The 16,447-nt window shown below is 44.1% G+C and overlaps 1 protein-coding gene and 2 long non-coding RNA genes across 3 annotated transcripts in view; 1 reads left to right on the top strand and 2 right to left on the bottom strand.

The window, feature by feature from the left end:
- LOC144013225 (uncharacterized) overlaps nucleotides 1-748 on the top strand; it is a 41,928-nt gene extending 41,180 nt beyond the window's left edge. The window contains exon 7 of the mRNA XM_077511821.1: nucleotides 509-748. Within this exon, the coding sequence (XP_077367947.1) occupies nucleotides 509-748 (240 nt within the window). The remainder of the gene's footprint in view (nucleotides 1-508) is intronic.
- Nucleotides 749-921: 173 nt separating this feature from the next.
- Nucleotides 922-1,425, bottom strand: LOC144013194 (uncharacterized). The gene is made up of 2 exons (XR_013282168.1): nucleotides 1,123-1,425; nucleotides 922-1,047 (listed from the first exon to the last, which is right to left on the bottom strand). It is a non-coding gene; the product is annotated as an uncharacterized LOC144013194 (long non-coding RNA).
- Nucleotides 1,426-5,468: 4,043 nt separating this feature from the next.
- Nucleotides 5,469-5,834, bottom strand: LOC144013193 (uncharacterized). Its single transcript, XR_013282167.1, has 2 exons — nucleotides 5,670-5,834; nucleotides 5,469-5,594 (listed from the first exon to the last, which is right to left on the bottom strand). It is a non-coding gene; the product is annotated as an uncharacterized LOC144013193 (long non-coding RNA).
- Nucleotides 5,835-16,447: the final 10,613 nt, after the last annotated feature.

Raw genomic sequence — 16,447 nt, 5'->3', positions numbered from 1 at the left:
AAGCATTATGCAGGTCACTGAATTGCAATTTATGCACTTTTCATTAATATGAATAAACTTATCGTAAAAAATTAAGTGTAGCCCTTAATTCTTTGCATGGAAAGTGATGGAAAGGCAACAGATTATGACAGTATACCTCACTCTCAAGCTCCTGGTTGGGACTAGTCCTTTCTATGTCCGAATAGTACAAATTGTACTTTTCAATCTTTGAGAGAAGGACATATACTTTTTTCCCTGCCCATGCCTCTTGCACATCTGAGGAGATTGAATCACATGAAAGTATTGTTAAGCTGTTACTGTATGTATAACATGCTGTATTCTGAAAACTTTCATTAAGAACTTAAAAGGCCTTTAATAAAAATGATCATTTTTCATTTCACCAAATCTTAAAAGTTTTATGATTTGCACTTCAGTCAGATGGAAAAATGGCATTAAAATCCATTTAGCTAAAATGCAACAGGAGAGTAAAATACAAGGTTTGTCACCTTGTATTTTTTCCCCGATTGAGAAAGCAGAGAATGAAAATTACTTACATTTTTCAGTTTGGGGCTCTGGTGCAGCTGGAGGTGAGGAGGCCAGCGAGGCCGGAGATGTGGAGGTCGATGGAGGCAAGGAGGCAGCTGGAGGTGAGGAGGCCGGTGCGGCTGGAGGTGAGGGTGCCGGTGAAGGCAAAGAGGCTGTTGAAGGCAAGGAGGCAGCTGGAGGTGAGGAGGCCGGTGAAGGCAAAGAGGCTGGTGAGGGCAAGTAGGCAGCTGGAGGTGAAGAGGTCGGTGCGGCTGGAGGTGAGGGTGCCGGTGAAGGCAAAGAGGCTGTTGAAGGCAAGGAGGCAGCTGGAGGTGAGGAGGCCGGTGAAGGCAAGGAGGCAGCTTGTCAGGGTCCGGTTGGTGGAGGGCCCAAATGCAGAGAGAGACAACAGGTGGATGGAGTGATGAGGGTTTATTAAACAGAAAGCGCTGTAGAAGGTAGCAGTCCAAGGAACGAGTTGTTGATTGACGAGCAAGGCCAGAAGCGGAGGGAGTCTAGGCAGGCAAGCGGCAGGGTACACAACTGGGGAGAGCAAAGATCAGGTAAGTCAAATGCAATAGGCACGCAACAAATGACTAGATAGCTAGAAGCACGAACTCTGACGGAGTGTGTTGATCTGGCGACGAGGTGGAGTTGGGGACCAGCTTAAATACACAGCACTTGATGGAGATGATTGCTTGCACCTGGTCCCAGCTCCACTCGCCGCTCCAATCCTGCTGAGGGACACACCCACACTAACACGCTCAAGGGGCAGAGTCAGGAGACCTGACAGCATTCCCCCCCCGACGGGCGCCCCCTGGCGCCCGACCCAGGCGACCAGGATGCCGACGATGAAAGTCGCGGATGAGCGACTTGCACAACACCTGCCGGGCGGGGACCCAGCTCCGCTCCTCCGGCCCATAGCCCTCCCAGTCCATGAGGTACTGGAGGCCACGTCCCCGACGTCGCACGTCCAGAAGCCTCCGAACAGAGTAAGCGGGATGCCCGTCGATCACCAGGGGTGGAGGAGGGGGCGGCATAGGGCGGGACAGAGGACAAGAAGACACGGGCTTGACCTGGGACACATGGAAGGTAGGGTGAACCCGAAGAGAGGCAGGTAGGTTGAGACGGACCGAACAAGGGTTCACCAAGGCAACGATCTCAAAGGGGCCAATGAAGCGGGGCGCCAGTTTCTTAGACTCCACCTTGAGTGGAAGGGTACGAGAGCTGAGCCAAACCTTCTGGCCAACACTGTAGACCGGCGCAGGAGTGCGACGGCGATTGGCCTGGACCTGCGACCTCGCTGTAGCACGGAGCAGCGCAGCACGAGCCAACCTCCAGGACCTTGCGCACCTGCGCAGATGGCTCGTGATGGACGGGACGGCGCAATCCGCCTCCTGAGAGGGAAACAATGGGGGTTGATAGCCCAAGGAGCACTGAAATGGAGACATGCCCAGGGAGGAATTAGGCAGAGTGTTGTGCGCATACTCGACCCATGCAAGCTGAGCGCTCCAAGTAGCCGGGTTCGCCTGGGTCATACAACGAAGGGCAGACCCCAATTGCTGGTTGGCCCGTTCTGCTTGCCCATTCGTCTGTGGATGGTACCCAGAGGATAAGCTCACACCGATGCCCAGACCTGTGCAGAAGGCTCTCCAGACTTGAGAGGTAAATTGGGGGCCCCTGTCGGACACAATATCAGAGGGGATTCCATGCAAACGAAATACGTTGTTTATCAGAAGCACAGCAGTCTCTTTTGCTGACGGAAGCTTTGGCAGGGCAAGGAAGTGAGCAGCTTTGGAAAATCGGTCCACAATGGTAAGGATAACGGTATTACCTTCTGAGGGAGGGAGGCCGGTGACAAAGTCTACCGCGATGTGCGACCAAGGGCGGCTGGGGATGGGGAGTGGATGGAGTAAACCGGAAGTGGGTTTCGAGGAAGTCTTACTCCGAGCACACACCGTACAGGCCGAGACAAAAGCTCTTGTGTCTTCATCCATTGAGGGCCACCAGAAGCGCTGTCGGAGGAATGCCAATGTCCGGCGGATTCCAGGGTGACAGGTTAGGCGTGATGAATGTCCCCACTCAAGGACCTGGGCACGGACAGAGGCAGGAACAAACATGCGGTCACTGGGCCCCCCATCTTGGTCAGGTTGTCCCTGTTGGGCCTTCTTCACCACCGACTCAATCTCCCAGGTGAGTGACGCCACAAAGCAAGTAGGAGACAAGATGGGTTCTGACTCAGATTCACCGCTATCCGGTGTGAATTGGCGGGACAGTGCATCAGGCTTGACATTTTGGGAACCTGGCCGATAGGACAATGTAAATGTAAATCGGTCGAAGAATAATGCCCACCTTGCCTGCCTTGAGTTCAGGCGTTTAGCTGATCGGATGTATTCAAGGTTTCGATGGTCCGTCCAAACAATGAATGGCTGGTCCGCCCCCTCCAGAAGGTGTCGCCATTCCCCAAGGGCAAGCTTGACCGCCAAGAGTTCCTTGTCTCCAATGCTGTAATTGCGTTCGGCCGGGGATAGCCTCCGAGAAAAGAATGCACAGGGATGCAGCTTACTGTCCAATTCCGCTCGCTGCGATAACACAGCGCCCACACCCACGTCTGAGGCGTCCACCTCAACAATGAATTGCCGGGTGGGATCGGGGTGGACCAGGATGGGAGCCGAAACAAAACGCTTCTTCAGTTCTTTGAAGGCCATGTCAGCATCGCTGGACCACCGGAAGGACTTTAGGGAGGATGTGAGGGCCGTGAGAGGGGCGGCCACACGGCTGTAGTTCCTTATGAATCTACGATAAAAGTTTGCAAAGCCAAGAAAACGCTGCAACTGCTTACGGGAGCAGGGTGTGGGCCAATTGGCTACTGCGGTCACCTTGGCTGGGTCCATTTGAAGCTCCCCCTTGGCTATGACGTACCCCAGAAAGGTTGTCTTGGGGACGTGGAACTCACACTTCTCAGGTTTGACATATAGTTTGTTCTCAAGAAGCCTCTGAAGAACTCGTCGCACATGTTGCTCATGTTCAGCCCGGGAACTGGAAAATACAAGAATGTCATCTAGATACACGAACACAAACACACCTATCATGTCCCTCAGGACATCATTAACAAATGCCTGGAAGACTGCAGGGGCATTTGTGAGACCAAACGGCATGACTAGATACTCATAGTGGCCGCGATGGGTGTTGAAGGCGGTCTTCCACTCGTCCCCCTCCTTGATGCGGACCAGGTGGTAGGCTTGGCGAAGGTCCAGCTTAGTGAAGAAAGTAGCACCATGGAGTGGAGTAAAAGCAGAGTCAATAAGGGGTAACGGATATCGGTTCTTTATTGTAATACTGTTAAGTCCTCTGTAGTCCACACAGGGACGCAGTGTCTTGTCCTTCTTGTCTACAAAAAAGAAGCCTGCGCCAACAGGCGAAGAAGATGGTCGGATGATTCCTGCAGCCAATGATTCGAATATGTAGTCCTCCATAACTTGTCGTTCCTGCCGAGAGATATTGAACAGTCGACCACTGGGGAGTGGTGCACCGGGCTTGAGGTTAATGGTGCAATCATATGGTCTGTGTGGGGGCAAAGAAGTGGCACGATGTTTACTGAACACAGGCGCTAGGTCATGATAACAAGTAGGAACGCGAGTTAGGTCTGATTGCACTTGTTGATTTGGGCTACTGGAGGTTCCAGCAGCTGACCCCAAACAGTTCTGGTGGCAGAAGTCACTCCAGGAAGTGATCTTGCCTCTTGGCCAATCAATGTCGGGGTTGTGGAGCTTTAGCCAATGCATACCAAGCACTAAGGGAACTTGTAAATTATCAAATACGTAAAAACTGGTGACCTCGAGGTGGTTACCTGACAGTGTGAGGGAGACTGGAACTGTCTCTTGGTTTATGTTAAAGAGTAGCTGTCCGTTGAGGGCCCGGGCTTTGATGGGGGTCGATAGTGGCAGGAGGTCGATGCCCATCTCCTCCACAGTAGAGGCATAAATTGGCAGCGCGTCTACGCATTCGCTCCTCTTCAGTGAGTCGAGCACGCCCCAACTGCATCGGCTCGCCGTCAACCGCCGGGGGCGATATGGGGGCTGGAACCGGTGTGTCAAACGAGGAAGCGGAGGACGTGCGTTGACGTGGGAGGGGAAGTTCAGCAGGCGAGGACCGATATCGCGAACGTTCCCTCTGGCGTTCACGAAGCCGGCAATCCAGTCTGATGGCAAGGCTAATAAGTTGATCGAGGCTCGTGGGCTCATCTCTAGAGGCCAGTTCGTCTTTTAGTGTTTCGTTTAGCGCACCCCTGAAGACCTCTTGGAGCGCCTCGTCATTGAAGTGGCTTTCGGCTGCAAGCGTTCTAAAGGTAACTGAAAATTCGGCCACGCTGCGAGATCCTTGCCGCACTGACATAAGCCGCCGAGCAGCCTCCCTTCCCCGGACTGGGTGATCGAACACCTTCCTCATCTCCTGTGTAAAGGAGGAATATGACGCGCAAACTGGGGACTGTCGCTCCCACTCTGCGGTGGCCCACGATAGCGCGGGACCCCGAAGGCAGCCAATGAGGTAAGATATTTTTGCTTGATCTGTAGAATAAGACAGTGGTTGCTGGCCAAAAACTAACGAGCATTGCACCAGAAAATCACGGCAGGCGCCCAGGTCGCCATCATACGGGGCCGGTGCAGGTACGAAAGGTTCCTTTAGCGTTTGCGTCGGGAGTGTGGGTGGTGGCGGCGTGGGCTGGTTCTGTTCTCGGATCTGCAAGGAGGCCAGTTGTTTCTGTAGGGCAGAAAAGGCTTGTGAGAACTCCCGTTCCTGGCTCATTAATAAGGTAATTGCCTGGTCGTGTTGGTCCAGGAGGGCTCCTTGCCCAGCTAGCCTCCGGTGGACAGGATCGGTCTCTGCTGGGTCCATGTGGCCAGATCAAGCTGTCAGGGTCCGGTTGGTGGAGGGCCCAAATGCAGAGAGAGACAACAGGTGGATGGAGTGATGAGGGTTTATTAAACAGAAAGCGCTGTAGAAGGTAGCAGTCCAAGGAACGAGTTGTTGATTGACGAGCAAGGCCAGAAGCGGAGGGAGTCTAGGCAGGCAAGCGGCAGGGTACACAACTGGGGAGAGCAAAGATCAGGTAAGTCAAATGCAATAGGCACGCAACAAATGACTAGATAGCTAGAAGCACGAACTCTGACGGAGTGTGTTGATCTGGCGACGAGGTGGAGTTGGGGACCAGCTTAAATACACAGCACTTGATGGAGATGATTGCTTGCACCTGGTCCCAGCTCCACTCGCCGCTCCAATCCTGCTGAGGGACACACCCACACTAACACGCTCAAGGGGCAGAGTCAGGAGACCTGACACAGCTGGAGGTGAGGAGGTCGGTGCGGCTGGAGGTGAGGGTGCCGGTGAAGGCAAAGAGGCTGTTGAAGGCAAGGAGGCAGCTGGAGGTGAGGAGGCCGGTGAAGGCAAAGAGGCTGGTGAGGGCAAGTAGGCAGCTGGAGGTGAAGAGGTCGGTGCGGCTGGAGGTGAGGGTGCCGGTGAAGGCAAAGAGGCCAGTGAAGGCAAGGAGACAGCTAGATGTAATGAGGCTGGTGCAGCTGGAGGTGCTGATTTGGTGGATACGTTAAACTTAATGACAGAGGGACGGTTAGTCTGGGGTGCAGGTGCAGTTAAAGGCCAGGAGACAGCTGGAGGTGAGGTGACCGGTGAAGGCAAGGAGGGCTTGGAAGATTTTATTTTACGTGGAATACGGGGAACTTCATTTTTTGCTTTTACTAGTTGGTCAGTGTTGACTTTTGTAAGGACCACACCGTTACTTCCCTCCAGATCAGCACTTTTATCTTGAAGCGCTCTTATAATATATGGGCCGAGGAAGTTGGCCTCCAGCTTTCCACCCTTCCTCTGCTGGTTCCTCACATTTTGCCTCCAGACCTCATCTCCAACTTTGAAGACACCTCTTGCAGCACCTGATTTGAGCCTCCGCCGCATGCTCTCCTGCTGTTTCTCCACATTTGTTTTGACAATGTCCCGAATGCCCTCCAGCCTCTTGATTTCCTCAGCTGGAGATTCCTCTCCCACAACAGCCTCAACATTGCTGACCAACTGGACACAGAATTTTACACTTAATGCACAAACATTATTTTGCAGTAGATTTTGTCTTTGCATTGCATTGACTTCCAATTGCATTTACACAACATACTTTGCAGTTAAACTTGTAATAAAATCATTTTGGTAGTTTTCCGCTAACCGTGTAGTGCACAGGGACCTCCGATGGGTACCGGGCCTCTCTCCCAAACATAAGGAAGTATGGGGAGTATTTGGTGGTGATCTGCTTTTTTGTCCTAAGCCCGAACATTACGGCATCCAAATACTCATCCCACAGGTCAGGTTTGCTGCCTACCAGTTTGCCAAGAGTCCTGAATAATAAACATATTCATAGGCATGTATTTAAAACTAGTCATTTCAATTCTGCCAACATAAATTGAAGACTATATACAGTAGGCCATGTTTCATGAGTAGATTGACCTTTGTTAACTTTTGACCTATTTTCTTCTCACCTTTGGATGGTGCCATTCATCCGTTCCACCAAACCGTTTGTTTGGGGATGATATGGTGCACAAAGACTCCGTTGTATCCCGAGTCTTTCACACACACTCTTGTTAATCTGTAAATGCAAAGTAAACATAAATCTTTAACTGTAAAAGAGTCTGGAGGAATTTTTTTTCTGGAAGGTGCAAAATTATTAAATGGAAGCTTTTTTTATACTGGATATGTAGCCTTTTGACTCAAACAATGATGAATGAAACTATCTCGTCTCACTCCAGCTTGAACGTCACTGTGAAGCGCTTTCTCTCCCTCAATTAAAACTTATCCTCTAGCAGTGACATCTTCCTGCTATGCTAAGTTTTTCTGAATATAACAGAATCTTTTAATATTTTCTGTTAGTTTTTTTGTCTCACAAAATTTCTTAGTTAATGGTGTAATTCATATATTAATAATTATTTATTAAATTGATTATTGACTATAAATAATTGTGAATATTTTGGACCTTTTCTATTACATAAGTAGTGAATTAATTTTATATATATATATATACATATACAGAAATACATACATACACACACACACACACACACACACACACACACACACATATATATATATATATATATATATATATATATATATATATATATTTATATGTATGTGTGTGTGTGTGTGTGTGTGTGTGTGTGTGTGTGTGTAGGGGTGTGTGTGTGTGTGTGTGTACAGTACATAATTAAATGCACTCCGTGAAGTTTTACAGTTTTACAGTATACAGTTGATACAGTATTTACCGCATTCACAAATTCTTTCCCCTGGTCCGTCAATATTCTCTTTGGTGCCTCAAACTGATGAAAAATTTTCAATATGCAAGACGATACTTGTGCAGCAGTTTTGTTCGGAAGTGGATATGCCTGTGGCCATTTTGTGTAATAATCTATCATTACACAAATGTATTCATTCCCATTTTTTGTTTTTGTAAGTTTTCCAATCAGGTCCATGCCCACAAGTTCAAAAGGGTGTGTGACCTAAAAAAGAATAATAAAGAAAATCAGATTAAGATCACCATCCTTGGGAACAATTTAAATAATTGCCTGTGTAAATAAAAAGAAATGCCAACCCCTATCTTAATATGTTAACATGCTGTTGTGCAGAAGTAGTAATTAACCTCCCTATTGGGTTTCAAATTACAATTTTTTAGCAATTCTTCTGTGAACCATAGATGATAAGCTATGTCGTATAATAAATCTACAGAATGTTTACCTTTATAGGAGTATACTGCACCTCCTTTTTTTATCATTTTCTGGCTGGCCTGGCAAACTGTACATTGTGATACCTGCAAAGAACACATGTACATGAAAATGTTGCCATCAGCTAGCATTGTGGTTGTGGTTGATGATATTCCATGTTCTGTGTGAAAATAAAAGCACATGCACTAATAACTGTGTAAAATAATCTCGTAGAATTTTATTTAAAGCATATTAGCTTGCAGTATTGTGGGATTACCCATTTATCAATATCAGCAGCCATTCCGGGCCAGTAAAATCTTTGACAAATGGCATGCCGTGTCTTCTTTTGCCTAGTGTGAGCTGAAAATAAAAGCACATGCACTAATAACTGTGTAAAATAATCTCGTAGAATTTTATTTAAAGCATATTAGCTTGCAGTATTGTGGGATTACCCATTTATCAATATCAGCAGCCATTCCGGGCCAGTAAAATCTTTGACAAATGGCATGCCGTGTCTTCTTTTGCCTAGTGTGAGCTCCAGTCGCACTGGCATGAAAGTCGATGAAAATATCATTGGCCTCTTCCGACCCACACACAACTTTGATTTTGCTTTGTCTGGCTTTAGCTTTGTAGTACAAATGCTCTCCTGAAAAAGAAAATGGAAAGCATATTAACTCCTAGAAATACTTTACTATTTACTATTTAAATTTCTATCCTATTATTAATTTAGAGAGAAACCTGTGGCTTGGTTTAAAAAACAAAACAAAAACAAAACAAAAAAAACAAAAAAAAAAGAACAAGTGAGAAAAAGGGGGGTGGGGACACACAGGCAAAGCAAATATTACTGCAAGTAGGGATTATTGTGTGTGATTTGCTGCAATAACCATTGCAATTATTTTTAATCATTGATAACATAACTAGTATTGTTTTAAAGAGGAAAATTATAGGGATGTATTAAAAGTTTTTATATCTTTTATGTTTCAACAGAAATAATATGAGAACATCTCAGAAGGAACATATCAGCAGCCAATATTGTTTTGGAAAGCTCTCTATAGTGCCAACACATGTCGCTCAATGTGTTTTGCACCCGTTTCTTGGGGAGACATGCGTAATTACTGGTGTAGAATAAATTCACCTGTATAGGACATGTACAGAAATTAGAAAAGTTATTTGTACATTTGGGGGAGTAGCATTAGCTGTCATTTCCATTATTCCACCTTTTCTTGTCTCCATCAAGCTTAATTGTGAAGAGAAGAACATTCTGTTAATTGATTTTGACGTTTAATTATAGTACTTATGTCTGCTTACAGTCGAAAGAAACACGCAAAATGCGTGCATGATTTCCTTTTCTGGTCGTATTACTTTTTGGAGTACCCTAAACCACGGCAACTTCGCCATTTGGCCGTCAGATTTTAACGACGTACTACTTGAAATGACTTTAATTAGTCTCTGAAAATACCACTCACCTTCCACGTCATATTTTGCGGACTTTCGACGAATTTCACTTTTTTCCTTTTTTGATATGCCCGCCGAATATAGCCCTTTGGTTTTGTACGTTAGAATTACGTTATAGAGTGAAGGCTCCATTTTCCTAATAATACTAGACCTCTGTTTGGTGAAATGAGGTTATAGGCCTCTCCTTGGGGAACGTGAAAGAACTCCAGGGGGTTCGTGACATTAAAAAAACAAAATTAAAAAGTAGCATGCATGCAAAAATGCTTTAAAAATAATTACTAAAATATGCAAATAATTCAATAAAATAGAAGTTCATAAAACAAATGTTATTCAACTTCATAGACTTCAAAATTTTGATCTACCCCATAAGAGAATGGTTCGACCCACCGAGCATCACCTGTCAATCATGTCAAAACTTTATTTAAAATTAAGATAGTTACCGGTATTTATTTTTGAGAACAGATCTTTGACCAAAAGGAAAACAGTGAATAGTGATTTATTTTTGTGTGCATAAATCTATAATTCATTTAATTGGTTATTTCTTTTTAGTAAACTATTTTTATTTTCAAAAAATTCAAGAGATTAATTAAATGAAGTTCCAAAGTTTAATAAATCAAACAACACTTTATTTGAATTATTTATGCTTTTCAACCAAAAATGCTTTGCAGTGGTTCGGGGGTAGGCAATAGCTGGAAGAAAAAAATACTTACACTGTGGTTACATAAATGAAAAAAGGTTGAGAACCAATTGGTTAAAGGATAGACAATCAAATGCATCATTTGAAAAAATGTATAAAAGAGTGTTGTAATATTCTTTTTAAAAAGTAAATACTGAAACAAATGAGAAAACTTACCTAGCAATCAATCTGTTTACTGTGACTGCATCACCCATCGCAGATTGATACGTTGTCATTAAAAACAAAAAACAAAAAGACCAATAGGTAGGCTACATGCTATAAGTCCCCATGAGCATCCTAACCAGATATGCATGGGGATGCAATTCCAGGCAGTGCGTTTTTCCCAGGTTGCCTGATTATGCATCCCCCCCCTAAAACAATTTCTGTTTGTCCAATCCTCACATGCTTTTCAGGGGAGGCCCAGGGGACGAGCAAGAGTAAGTGGGGTGAATTTGAAGTCCCCATGAGCATCCTAGCCAGATATGCATGGGGATGCAATTCCAGGCAGTGCGTTTTTCCCAGGTTGCCTGATTATGCATCCCCCCCCTAAAACAATTTCTGTTTGTCCAATCCTCACATGCTTTTCAGGGGAGGCCCAGGGGACTAGCAAGAGTAAGTGGGGTGAATTTGAAGTCCCCATGAGCATCCTAACCAGATATGCATGGGGATGCAATTCCAGGCAGTGCGTTTTTCCCAGGTTGCCTGATTATGCATCCCCCCCCTAAAACAATTTCTGTTTGTCCAATCCTCACATGCTTTTCAGGGGAGGCCCAGGGGACTAGCAAGAGTAAGTGGGGTGAATTTGAAGTCCCCATGAGCATCCTAACCAGATATGCATGGGGATGCAATTCCAGGCAGTGCGTTTTTCCCAGGTTGCCTGATTATGCATCCCCCCCCCCTAAAACAATTTCTGTTTGTCCAATCCTCACATGCTTTTCAGGGGAGGCCCAGGGGACTAGCAAGAGTAAGTGGGGTGAATTTGAAGTCCCCATGAGCATCCTAACCAGATATGCATGGGGATGCAATTCCAGGCAGTGCGTTTTTCCCAGGTTGCCTGATTATGCATCCCCCCCTAAAACAATTTCTGTTTGTCCAATCCACACATGCTTTTCAGGGGAGGCCCAGGGGACTAGCAAGAGTAAGTGGGGTGAATTTGAAGTCCCCATGAGCATCCTAACCAGATATGCATGGGGATGCAATTCCAGGCAGTGCGTTTTTCCCAGGTTGCCTGATTATGCATCCCCCCCCCTAAATCCATTTCTGTTTGTCCAATCCTCACATGCTTTTCAGGGGAGGCCCAGGGGACTAGCAAGAGTAAGTGGGGTGAATTTGAAGTCCCCATGAGCATCCTAACCAGATATGCATGGGGATGCAATTCCAGGCAGTGCGTTTTTCCCAGGTTGCCTGATTATGCATCCCCCCCCCTAAAACAATTTCTGTTTGTCCAATCCTCACATGCTTTTCAGGGGCGGCCCAGGGGACTAGCAAGAGTAAGTGGGGTGAATTTGAAGTCCCCATGAGCATCCTAACCAGATATGCATGGGGATTCAATTCCAGGCAGTGCGTTTTTCCCAGGTTGCCTGATTATGCATCCCCCCCCAAAACAATTTCTGTTTGTCCAATCCTCACATGCTTTTCAGGAGAGGCCCAGGTTGCCTGATTATGCATCCCCCCCCTAAATCCATTTCTGTTTGTCCAATCCTCACATGCTTTTCAGGGGAGGCCCAGGGGACTACTAAGAGTAAGTGGGGTGAATTTGAAGTCCCCATGAGCATCCTAACCAAAGATGCATGGGGATGCAATTTCAGGCAAGGTGAATGTTAAATATGCCTGCTGGACTGCATCCCCACATGGTCATATTTTTAAAGCACGAGTATTGACCCAAGCAAGGATAAGGGTGAAGATAGTTGGATGGATGACGTTTTAAACGGTGACATGCACGTCCTTAGAAGATGAGCAGAAAACACTTGTTTCTTGTCTTGTCCCGTTGCAAAGCAATGCACAGTACTTGGGTATAAGCTTTAAACTTGACTTTATTGATCCCTTTGGGATGGCTCCCTTTGGGAAATTTACATGTCCAGCAGCAATGAGAACAGATAATAAAATAAATAATTAAATAAATCAATCAATAAATAAGGTTATTACACCAGAGATTGAATTGATAATAATAATAATAATAATAAAAATAAAATAGAAAATACAATTTCTTTAAAGCAGAACATACTTTTCAGTTAAAAACATGTATTGTTTTTGCGACAGTTTATATTCCAACACACATGCTAAAGCACATACAAAAGTGGCTCGTCTCAGGCATATCACTGTCTAAAAAAAACAACAACTACATAATCTATACCCCCCCACCCTCGCGTCTTATCACGACCCCCCCACCCCCATGCTAAAGCACACACAAAAGTGGCTGTCTCAGGCGTAACGCTGTTTCAAAAAAGTACAAAATATATCAGACCCAAACACACACACACACACGCAAACCCACACACACACCTTCTCAACCACCACCAATGCTAAAGTATAAACAAAAGTGGCTCCTGCAACCTGGGTGAATTTCATGGCTCTATGACTTTAAATCGAAGTATGGTTAGGGCGACGTAAGTGAGTGATGTAAGCGCGCTCCCGCGAGAGGGGATGCATTTTCAGGCGGGATGCCATTTGCGGCACAACACCGGCATTACAGCGTGGTTGCACTACTTGTAAGCTACGTCCGGTAGGAGGAGCCTAGAGTACAACAATACCCAATAGCCATACAGAACATAAATGATAACAGCTGTATTAGGCCGTGGGGTGAACCCCCAAAAAGTGCCTAGAAAATGAGTTTCGCTCCACTGTCTGGGCACTACTTGTTCAATGCATTTTTTGATAGATAATACCCTTCTGAACTTTGGTTTAAAAGTTCACCCAATGTTTTCCTGCCCCAATTTTGTCACAAGCCAGAAATGCATATATAGGTAAATAACAAAAAACGAAAATCTTGTGCTGCAGTTTTTTGTTTTAAAACGTCTTACATTAAATTTGGCAACAGAAAATCATTCCCAGATGTTATAAATACATGTACCTAACATCAGAAACAAGTATTGGTGGTTTGGTGCAATCATGTGAATTTAGATCATTAAATTTGTGCCAAAAAAAAAAAAACGCTTCAACTGGAAGTGACACCAGCACACGAATGTTACATTTAGCAATGTTTATGTTTCATATATGAAAACAATTCACAACCTACTACGTAATGAAAGGTACACAAGAAGCAGCATACATCGGCCAAAAATACTACCATGCACCACAAACCTGGAACAAGGCAAAATGGACAAGATGGAAATAGATGCATTCAGAGCCCAGATTATTATAACATATAGAATATTTATTAAAGTATCAGATTATGTCATCAAAGCATGTCATTTATACCCCCCCCCCCATGTCCAACACAAAAAATATTAATAATAAAAAAAAAAAAAAATCAAATAAAAATCAAATGCGCATTCACAATAAAACCATGGAACTTCAATGGAACAGCTTTGTTTTGGGCATTTTTTGTGGAAAATGGAATACAGACATTTTTATTTTTGCTTGAAAAGTATTAAAATGGAGAGTTAACATCTTGATAATGAAACAAACAAAATGGAAGATTTTACATAGATTTTACAGCCCTGCACTGTAAAGTGTCCTCGTATGCCCTGTGATTTTCCAACCTGATGTTGTACCAGCTATGTGTTAGTGTCACTTTCTTGGCTTACGTCAGTAGACTCAGTAGTTGATGTATCTGATGAGTGAGGTACCCTGTGTAAAAGTTTGTCAGTTGTTGATAATGTCTCTACAAAAACCATTTCAGAGGTGTTGCTCGAAAGGGGTGTGAAAAACCAGCTGGGGGAAATCACGCCTGAATCTTCTGTTCAGTATATCCTGCCTGAAATAGAAAATTAAAGGGAAAGATGAGCACAAGATACACATATTCACATCACACTCGGGCTGCTCTATTATGGAAAAAAATAATCATCACAATTATTTTGGTAATAAATGAAATCAAGATTATTCAAAACAATTATATTTTGTTCAAATCAAGAAAATATTTAAACATTTGAAAATAAGACAATTACAATCATATAATATATAATTATGTAAGTTGCTTTTGGATCCAACAAAATTCATAATATATTATTATTATTATTATTATTATTATTGTTATTATTATTATTATTATGTTAGCAAAAATTTGAAGTTGGGGTGCAGTGTTGCAGTAAGCTAGTTTTGACACGGGTGTGTGTTAAAATAACTCGTGTGGGCGTGCCACAACTCAAAATTAGTATTATTAGTGCTGCAGCTATCGAATATTTTGGTATTCGGATATCCTACTGAAAATTCTAGTGAATAATCGTATATTTGGATAGAAATAAAAATACACCTATAGGCCTATATACTTTCTTGGTCAAAGAACAATTATAAATACAGAAGACAAAAAAAACACATTTGCATGTAATAATTAACAACCAACTGTTTTTCATTTTTAGAGAATCAATTTTATTTATTTATTTATTTCATCATCTCCTCTGCCTGCAGCAACCCGCCTTTACACAAAAAAGAATTACATTATAAGTGTTATTGTCACATCACCTCTTTACAGTATATGCATATCACAGATTTAAGTAAAGTAAAGTGTTTGTTGAGGTTGGTGAGAGAGAGTTTGGGGGAAAGGGAGGGTGTAGCTGTGACTCTATTATGACTGATGGGCACAGGTAACCCGAGTTTGGTAACCACTGTTGGATTCACTCGATAAATCATTCAGCAGCTCGCGTTTTTACTAAACTATAGCCTTAAAACTTAACCTAGCAACAAATTATTTTCAACCCTATACTAAATATCGGTCACATTAATAACAGAAATGGGCACGCGTGTGTGTAGCACATACCTGCCGACAATGTTTCTGCTTTGGAGAGATGATCCCTCTTCCGTGTTCCTTCCGATCCCAGACGAGTATACTTTGAAATTTATTTTTACAAATGAAGCAGATGGCTGGAAGGACGGGGCCAGCTGAAGCGATGGGCAAACATGAACGGGAACGAAGTTTTTTCCCCACTTTCTTTTTAAGTTTTTTTCTCCTTTCGCTTTTCTTCGCTCTCCGACGTTGTGGTCGCCATTTTTGATATGCGGTTGCTATGGTGAGGAGAAAGCAGCAGCTACCTGATTGGCTCATGTGACCTAAATCACACCGCTACCGACCTAATGGCACTCCGCCCACACCAGAGATCACTGCGCCTCATCGCAAAATAGTGCCGGGGTTTCACCACCGAAAACACAAAATTGGCAGGTTTTCACAGGGTGAACTCCAGGGATTCTTACTTACTACTGATAAATCTATTTTATGAAGTAAAGATTATTTAGTGCCCCTGGTAGTGGAGCGAAACTGAACGAAAACGTGTGTGACCTGACGGCCTAGGAGGAGTTCGTTAAAATAAGACCCCTATGAAACGGCCAAAAAAATGGCAACACGTTCCAAATTAAATCAAAATGGCGGACTTCCTGTTAGGTTTAGCATATGGTTCAAAAAGAGTTTTTTGTACCTTTAGGGCTGTTACATATGTCTTCAAATTTTGGTAACTCTAGGTGAAACGTACAGCCGGGAATGCTTCTTTAAGTAAGAATTTTGAAACGCAAAATTTGCTGCCCCGCCTCTGGCGGACTTCCTGTTGGGTTTAGCATATGGCACCAACAGACTTTTTTGTAGATTATAGTCTGTTACATATGTGTACCAATTTTCGTAGCTCTAGGTTAAACGTACAACCGGCAATACTACGTTTAGTAAGAGTTTTGAAACTCTAAATTTGATGCCTCACCCCCATCATATAGTAGGTCAAAAGTTTTTGATTTTTTACCATGATGTTGTCCCAGGTGTTGAGATGGTACAGCCCAAGTTTGAAGTCAATCGGGTTAACCGTGTAGGAGAAGCGGGCAATAGTATGATCCATGTAAATGTGCAAAACTGGGCCAAAATTGGACATTCAGATGATCATACCTCATTCTATTTTAGGGTCCACACGTCAAAGAGGTTTTTGTT

Source organism: Festucalex cinctus, chromosome 2 (genome assembly GCF_051991245.1).
Source record: "Festucalex cinctus isolate MCC-2025b chromosome 2, RoL_Fcin_1.0, whole genome shotgun sequence".
NCBI lineage: Eukaryota > Metazoa > Chordata > Actinopteri > Syngnathiformes > Syngnathidae > Festucalex > Festucalex cinctus.
This window is presented reverse-complemented; position numbering and strand designations above follow the sequence as displayed.